The sequence below is a fragment of the Chaetodon trifascialis genome, chromosome 14 (genome assembly GCF_039877785.1).
Source record: "Chaetodon trifascialis isolate fChaTrf1 chromosome 14, fChaTrf1.hap1, whole genome shotgun sequence".
Lineage (NCBI taxonomy): Eukaryota > Metazoa > Chordata > Actinopteri > Chaetodontiformes > Chaetodontidae > Chaetodon > Chaetodon trifascialis.
In genome coordinates this window covers 8,347,741-8,356,005 of record NC_092069.1, presented here as the reverse complement: position 1 = coordinate 8,356,005, position 8,265 = coordinate 8,347,741, and the positions used below count along the sequence as shown (strand labels likewise).

Below are 8,265 nucleotides of genomic sequence, written 5' to 3'. Positions count from 1 at the left end.
TACTTGATCAAAAGTAAATGCGCTTATTGTGCAGAATGGCCCATTTCAGAATAACATATATTATATGATTGGATTATAATTATTGATCCATTAATGTGTTCATCACTTCAATGCTGTGGCTGGTAAAGTAGTTTAACTATTTCAGGTTTTTAGTTTTTAGTTTGTTTGTTTTTAGTTTTTTGTTTTTTGTTTGTTTTTTTTCGACATCCTAGAAACACCGCCGTCTCGTGGAGCAGGGCAGCATGGCAAAAATAACAGCACTTCAGGAACAAACCATTCATTTGACAACGAGGCGACGCAATCACAGACTATCAAAATTCTGTTGAAAATATCACTCAACTGAATATGGTTGAATGAACCGTGAATCGTCATTTTACCAAACACGGATAATGAAAGGTGCCCCTTCACAAACATGTTTTTTAATATTTTTGAGTATTGTTGTCTTCCCCGTGCATTGAAAGGCAGTGGTGCGGTCCAATAGTATTGAAGGCAAAGCTTGAAAACGGGTTTGTTTTCACCGAGAGGAGGAAGAGTTGGTAATATTCGCTGCTGCGGCTCCGGTTTTCATAACGGTTCCAACATTTAATTGTATATCTGGTTGGTGTTCTGACAGCTGCTTCCTTTGCTCGCCATGGCTCTGTGCGGGGGTGTCGGAGCCATGGCTTTGCCCAGCGAGCTTATCGTTCACATATTCTCCTTTCTGTCCGACCGAGACAAGCTCCGGGCCTCGGCCGTGTGTTCACGGTGGAGGGAGTGTCTCTTCTACCCCGCGCTGTGGACCGAGCTCAAGCTGCGAATAGGTGGTGGTTGTAACGGCGGCGGCTCCAGCTCCGATGAGACGTCGAGACTGGAGTTCCTCATGCGGAAGTTCGGTTCCTTCGTGCGGGAGCTTCAGCTGGAACTCGCACCGGTGGAAGGCTACCTTAGTCCTCTTAATAGCGACCCGTCGTCCACCAGGATGGACCAGCCTCCCGGTCCCGATAATGACCCGCAGCTCTCCGAGCGATGGAGAGACGCCATGGCCACCTACTTGGACCAGGTGCTGTGTGTGTTCACCAACATCCGCAACAACAGGTAACGATACCCTTTAATTCCCTCTAAAATATCTCCCTGGGTCTTTGTTTCATTCGATTTTGAGACATTGTGACATGATGACATGACACCCGCTCCTTTTTTTACTTACTTCACACTAGTAACGTTATTTGCTGCGTCGCATTAAGCTAGCAGCTAGCTAGCTTAGTTAGCTATAAACAAACCCTGACATTAGGAGTTACGTAAGCGGGTCATGTCTTTGCAGTGGAGTTCGTAGCTAACCCTTATGTTAATATCTCCAACGACGTTGTTGATATAACAGTAGTTTACAGTTTAGTTTTACGTACACGGCCATTAAATAATGTTACATGTAATGTATGCGTCAGGGTCAGTGTCAAGTCAAACGCTCGCCTGCGTCTCTTTTGTTGCCAGTGCTGTTCTCTATGTTACATTGAGGTCTTCATACCAATAGATACAATGCAGCACTGGTGGTGGCTAGAGAAGGCTTTGTTGGCTGTGACTTGCTGATATCAGCACTGACACACATATAACGTTACAGTGTATGTATGTATACATTTAGCTGTGGTATGGAGTTGCACACCGGAGAATATAATCACCCATGTGCTACATTATACATAAAATCTAGCTAATTGGCTAATTTCTCCTGTGGAAGTTACTGTTCTGTCTAAAACTTTGATTGTTAAGGTCCCTGAATCCACTGCAGCACTGTCTATCATACCTTCTCCCACATTCTCCATTATTCTCTACAGTCCTTTGTAGTATTGAAATAGCACCCATCCAAAGCTGTGTAGTTCATGTCTTGGCTCTGCTGAGAGGGTTGAAACATTTTTCGGTTGTGGGACTTCTCGTCACAGAGCTGTTTCCAACATTTTGATTTCCAGCATCAAAAACCTTCTAACAAACCTAACCTGTGCCGCACACAAATTGTAACATGGTTGTGTTTTAGTTTATTTACGCTGGAAATGGGACAAAATGAGGTACATCCAGATGTCAGTATACACACTGAATTTCCTCAGTTTTTAAATGCGGTGTCGGATAATATTGGAAGTTACCCCCAACCCAGAATTTGAAAATGAACAAAGGGTGCAGTGGTTGCTGCGTGACTTGTGTCATTTCCTGCAGTGATTAATCAATTAGAGGTCAAGCATGAAATTAATCACCAAGTCATTTGTAAGAAGAGAAATAAATACCTTGATGCCTTGTATTCTAAGGATGTCATGAAGTTAAGTATTTAGTACATACTTTAGAGCAGGTCTTGCTCAGTTTTTCCAGACTGCCAGATCCAAACTGGCAATTAAAAAGTGTCACTGGGTGATTCAGTATTTCCAGCAGTGTGTTAAAATAAAGTAATTCTGTTATGTAATCAATGAACCTTGTTTACTTATAACGGTCATAAGTGTTCCTGAGCCCATGTAATAATACCCTTTGTGCAATCAAGTTTCACAAAGTGGTGAACCTCTCCCCATCCTTGCATGTGAGCCTGTCCAAGTTGCTCCATCATACCCAATCATGATACTATCACCTGTTACCAATGAACCTGTGAAAAAAATCAATGACGCAGATGGGGGAAAACATCAAGTGGATTGTCTTTGTACTGTTTTTATCAAGTGCGTGTCATAAAGGATTGTTTTATTCATGTTTTAAGCAGCATCCCAATTGTTTTGAAGGGGTTCTGCAGGGTTGTACATATTTAAAATGACAAGAAAAGATAACTCATTCTTTCTTTTATCAGCATGTTCACATACTAAGTAGTTGCTCATGAGACTGCTGGTGGTTTCTCCGTGGAGTGTGAAGCTTAGTTCTCAGCTGATTTACAGGAAATGGGCTACATGAAACAAAATGCACCTCATAGACAGGGCTATGTTGTGTGGCTGCACGTCACGTGTGGTTGATAATCCTTTACCACAACTTACATAGATTTGCCAAACCACATTGTCAGAACAGATGCAGACAGTCTGTTTTGACTGGGTGTCTCGGGCCCTCTGATTACCGTGACTCCTTTTGGCATATAGTCTACCAGATGTGTGATAGAACCAGATACACAACTTACAGCAGTAATGACTTTAACAAATGTTTACAGAGCAAACAGATGACACTGAAACCATCCTTTCAAGGTGATTGTGATATGACTAGGTTTGGTTTTCTAAATTATTGCTAAGATGACTTGTTGGTGTAGATTAATCTTGTATTGAATGCTTTTTGTTTTTCTGTATTTCTAACGCTCTCTTTCACTCTTCTGTTAGAAACCTGCGGAAGCTGAGTCTGTATGGAGACACCTGTATTCTCCAGCAGGAGGGACTGCTGGACAGCATCAACCTGCACCAAATTCACCAGGGAGACAAAAAGATCAACGAGTAAGCCTGAGCATAGCATCATGAGTTGTTTTTGGTTTTGAAATGGTTAGATTCAGTATTTGTGTCTGTCCATTGAGTTGTTATTTGCATTGCAAGTAAAATTTACTTTGTATAGGACCGCAACGTGGTATTTTATCGGTAACTTGGTGATCGCAGAGCTTCAATGGACTAAATAATATTTGTTGTCCTTTTGATATTCTGTGGACGTTTATGTGGGCGAGTGTTATTTACAAAATGGCACTGTTGGCACCCCTGTTTGGAATCACAAACTGTGTGTTGTTTGGTGTCTCAGAATGATAATTTGACAAATTGGTAAATGTTCATTAGACAACATCTGCAGCATCACCGAGCCACACCACACAACTTGTCCACATTACACACACTCACTGAATGTGACCAGTTTTCTGTCAGCACGCTGTTGCTTTAATGCAGCCGAGAGCGCTAAGGAGCAGCACAGTCTGTGAATCCTGGTCTCTGGAGAGGGACAGTTTACAAACTGAGAACAGCAAATGATGATGTGTCTTGGTCCTAACGGAACAGAATCAGTGGTCAGATTCAGATCTGAAGTTATGCTAATGCCCGCGCTCCAACTGTCATCAGGTTTATCTCAGCATGGGCACATGGATATCAGACTTTGTTAAGTCTAATGTTTCTTCCTCAATGTTGCACTATTTACAATGTCTGTACATATATTTAGGTGTGTCAGGATACTCAATTTCAGGAGCCTTTTCACTGTGCACACCCCATTTGCTGTCCAGAACAGTATACAGATCATTGCAGATTTTGGTGGCCTTTACTTTGAGTATCACAGCATTTCTCGTTCATAGCAACCAGTGTTGGTTTGTTTTGCAAGTCAGTGGTAGTCAGGTGGGTGGCATCACATGAAAATGTTGTGTCAATGCATACCTTCTTTGTAGGACTAGTCTGGAGGATTTTGCATAATCTGGATTTTATCAGACTGTTTTTATGAACCTCAAATTAGTCAAATAATGCCAAATAAAATGTGTTGACAGACACACTAGCCAGTTATACCCAGTTTGTTTAGCGAGTGTTTGAATTGATTTCACTAAATTCAAGGCCATGGCAGAGTTTAATAATGTGAAATGTTGTGTTTCGTATAACGTTTAATACTGCGTTTTCTCTGTGCAGTGTTTTTCCTGTTGTGCAGCGTTCTTTTTGCACAAATGTACATCCTAATTTTGATCCTGTTTTTCTTCTTTACCCAAAAGGTTTTTCAGGATGAAATTTGCCTCAGATTTGATTTGAACTGGCATAAACAGCTCTCACTGTGTATTAAATTTAACTTGCAGGAAGCTGTGGTCAATCTGGTTAAGTGAACTGAAGCTAATTATCCTCATCCCTCTCTTCATTACCCTTCCCCTGTGCTCTCTGCAGAATCCAGCAGTTGTTCATGGAGTTGTTGTCTAACACCAGGCAGCTGAGGTGGTTGTCTTGCAGCTTCATGCTAGGTCTGGTGACTCCCTGCTCTTTAGCCTGCTTGTCAAATCCTTCAGCTGAGACCCTGCAGCACCTCAATTTACTGGACCACCAACTGGGTATGTTTGGGTGGGATCTGTTTGTCTGTAACTGTGCAAATGCAGTTGAAAAACCAGTTTGATTCAGCGAGTTGAAATGACTCCTCTTCTGAATCTTCCTCAGGTCCCCTCGTCTCACCCTCAGAGTTGGATCGTCTGTCTAATCTTCATTCTGTGGCTCTGGATTTCTCTGATTTGACATCTGAGCTTTGTGGTCTGCTAGCATCTCCACGCCGAACCCCACTGCATCGCCTCTCCCTGCTGCTCAATGGAGCCGCCCTGGAGTTCAAATCATTAGAAGGGACGGCTACGGAGGATGATTGGAAGGCATTGGTAATGCATGAAATTGCTTTGTTTCTCAGTCAAATGGTTCCAGGTCAGCCTCTTGTTCTGTGAAGATGTGAATGTTGGTTGAAATGCCTGTGCCAGTTACACAGCCACTTTCTGGTCTCGGCGCTGCTGTCTCCAGCTTTGATTAAGTGCAAGTCTCCACGTGTACATCAGTTAAGTTTGTTTGATCCTCCCCAGGTTCGTGTGAGTGCCAACCTGCGAGTGTACATCATGGCCTTGGAGGTCGACAGCTCAGAGCTCCTCAGGGTCCTAAAGCCTAGCCTTCCTCTGGAGCGCCTCCACCTGGACAGTTACAATACAGTGGTGTCCGACGGCACATTGGAGCTCATCTCTCAGCAATACAACAAAACGCTGACTCACTTCCTGCTCCTGAGGGATGACCCCGATTTTCCTGACCTCACCGTCAATCGCAATGAAGACCCGTTGGTCCTCTTGGCATGGAGATGCACTCAGCTGGCTGTAATGGTGATACATGGTGAGCTAAGCCTGTTGCATTTCTTCCAGCTCTGTAGTTGAAACCTACTTTTACATTCAAGTGTGCTTTTCTAAGGGAACTTTAAACTTTCCAGAATTGATGTGAGCTAATTTTCACTGGCCTGATTACTTGTACTTGTGGTAACTCAAGATAATGAGGCACTGCAAAGGCATCTGCAAAGCCAGATGCGACCATGGCTGACCGTGGTTAGCCACTATGGTGTGAACCTCCCTATCGTTTAACATACGTTCATTCTTCTTCTTTTTTTTGGCCACTTGGGAACAGTTCAGCAGACAGAGAAAAACAGGAACATTCATTTTAAGTTCATTGTCTGGTTACCTGATGGATTTAAGTCCAATATTCACTCAGCTCTTTTTTGCTCTCCACCAACGCCTGAAAAGCATTTGGCTTGTTCACTGTTAAATGCTACATTTCCAAGAGAGTCGCTTGTTTTGTCTGGTGGTGTTGGGTCCCGTGCTGGTAGCATACTTTGGGTTTAGCAGCCACAAAATGGACTGCAACGTAATCCCTCTGGGTATTTTCACACAGTTTACGTTGTTATTCTAAGTGTCTTGTTTGTTTGTTAGGGAGTAAAATCCTTGTTGTTTAACCAGCCGCTACATCGCTCTTGATAAAGCTTAGACTCTGTTTACGGAAACATTTGCTTTATCATCATTAAACACACTTCATTTAAACTTGACATAAATAAAATAAAACTCAGCAAAACTTGATCTTTCCACTGTGAATCATCACCACCAGCTCTGTTGAAATAAGTCTTAATTCACCGAATCAGGAGAGGAGTGAAAGAGCATAGTCATCGGAGAAGCAGTTTGGGGGGGGGGGGGGCGGCAGCATGTAGAGCCAGAATATTTTCACATATAACTCTGGAATTATTTTAACTAGAAATTATGGCCATAGAGATTTTAATATGTTGGACTTCAGCAGATTTTCCTGGCAAAAAAACTTTAACTTGCCGGGTAACAGAAACCCTACTCTCAGACAGCACTGATGAAGTGACTGTTGTGATGAAGCTTTTACATAGGAGAGCTTCTCCAGCAGTCATTGGTCAGAGCTAGCTTGTCTGCCCAGGCTAGCTTGACCGTTATTTCATCCTTCCTCTCCCCAAAGTGTTTTTTAATGTGTTTAGTCACAGTTTAGAGTTTAGTTTAGATGTGATGATAAAGCTCATTCAGAGACTGGACATTTTTAATTAAGGTACCTTTGAAACGACTTCAAAAGTGCTTGAATTTCACTCTTAAAACATGTACGGTGACCCCTGCTCATATTTCTCACATCTCTCCCTGCAGGCTACACTGTATGGTCTCATAACTTGGTGGCCATCTCTCGGCTCCGGGGCGCCAGTCTCCGCGTCCTGACCATCTCCGAGGAGAGCATCGACTTCGATCCTGACCAGTCTTCGTGCACGGACGGTGACCCAGTCCATAACCTGGTTAAGGAGGTTTCGCTGGGCCTCGGCCGCGTCTGGCACCCTTGCCTGGATTCCAGCCTGGTTTTGTCTGAACCCACCCAGCACTTCCACCGAGAGCTGCAAGACTTCAGCATGGGCATGTAGGCAGGGATGGCAAATCCAACACATCACAGCTTAAACTGTGTCAAGACCAGACCAGACCAACCAAGTCCAAGTCAACTCAGACCTCTGAACCAGACCTAAGTGACAAATCTAAACTGGATCTTAAAACAGTCAATGAATTACATTATATGAACTGATGTGAGCTGATTGTTTTTATTTAACTTTTATTTTTTGCATTTCTTTCACAGGAGTTTTAGCACAAAATTAAGTCCTACTATTTTCCAAACAGTTACCCCTTTTCTGTCTTTGCCTCTCAATTATGTAGTTAGCCAATTTTGGAAAAACAGGTTCAGTCTTTTGATGTTTTAAATTCGTTTTCCAATCAAGACTACCCAATTAAAACTGGACAGTCTGTGGTAAACCTGATATTGATTCCGTTTGAAGTCATACCAATCTGTGATCTCTGACCAGAGACAGATTTGAGTCATGACCATTTTAAATGTGTCTGCTTAGACAGGTCATTCTGCTTTTTCCAATGCCCTCTGGTCTGGCCTGGCCTGGCCTGGTCTGGCCCGGTCTGGTCTTGATCAACACGTGTTCAGAGCTCGATGTCTCTCCTTCATCATGATAACCTCCAGAGCCCCTGTAAGACGTATCTTTGATTTTTTTTTTTTTTTTTCTTTTTTCTTTTACTGCTTTTCATCTCTCCCGCTCTGTGTATAACCTTGTTTTTCCTGTGTGGTGGTTCCCTTGCCTGTATAGGCTTTGTGTGTATTTAGATACAGATATATTATTATCCTGCTCACCACTAGAACAGGACAGGCAGGTGGGTTGAGTGATGGACCGGTGGGATTTAGGGGGAGAAAGTGTGTTCCAACAAAAGCTGCAAGCTTCTGTTGTGACAGTATTTTTTTTTTGTGTGTGTGTTTTTTTTTTTTTTTAAACCTTTGCTCTGTGTCGGTCTGT

At 42.8% G+C, this 8,265-nt stretch overlaps 1 protein-coding gene across 1 annotated transcript; it reads left to right on the top strand.

Annotated features, from left to right (window-relative positions):
- The first annotated feature begins 489 nt into the window (after positions 1-489).
- LOC139342533 (F-box only protein 33) lies at positions 490-7,369 on the top strand. Its single transcript, XM_070979674.1, has 6 exons — positions 490-1,074; positions 3,297-3,407; positions 4,803-4,963; positions 5,067-5,275; positions 5,471-5,768; positions 7,076-7,369. The coding sequence occupies exons 1-6, from the start codon at positions 632-634 to the stop codon at positions 7,339-7,341; spliced, it is 1,488 nt and encodes a 495-aa protein (XP_070835775.1). The 5' UTR covers positions 490-631; the 3' UTR covers positions 7,342-7,369.
- The last annotated feature ends 896 nt before the right edge of the window (positions 7,370-8,265 follow it).

Bases quoted from the DNA above. Each gene is read 5' to 3' on its own strand.
- LOC139342533 (XM_070979674.1), top strand. From the start codon at position 632: ATGGCTCTGTGCGGGGGTGTCGGAGCCATGGCTTTGCCCAGCGAGCTT. The intron at 4,964-5,066 runs GTATGTTTGGGT...AATCTTCCTCAG, and splicing joins TTTACTGGACCACCAACTGG to GTCCCCTCGTCTCACCCTCA. The intron at 5,769-7,075 runs GTGAGCTAAGCC...CTCTCCCTGCAG, and splicing joins GGCTGTAATGGTGATACATG to GCTACACTGTATGGTCTCAT.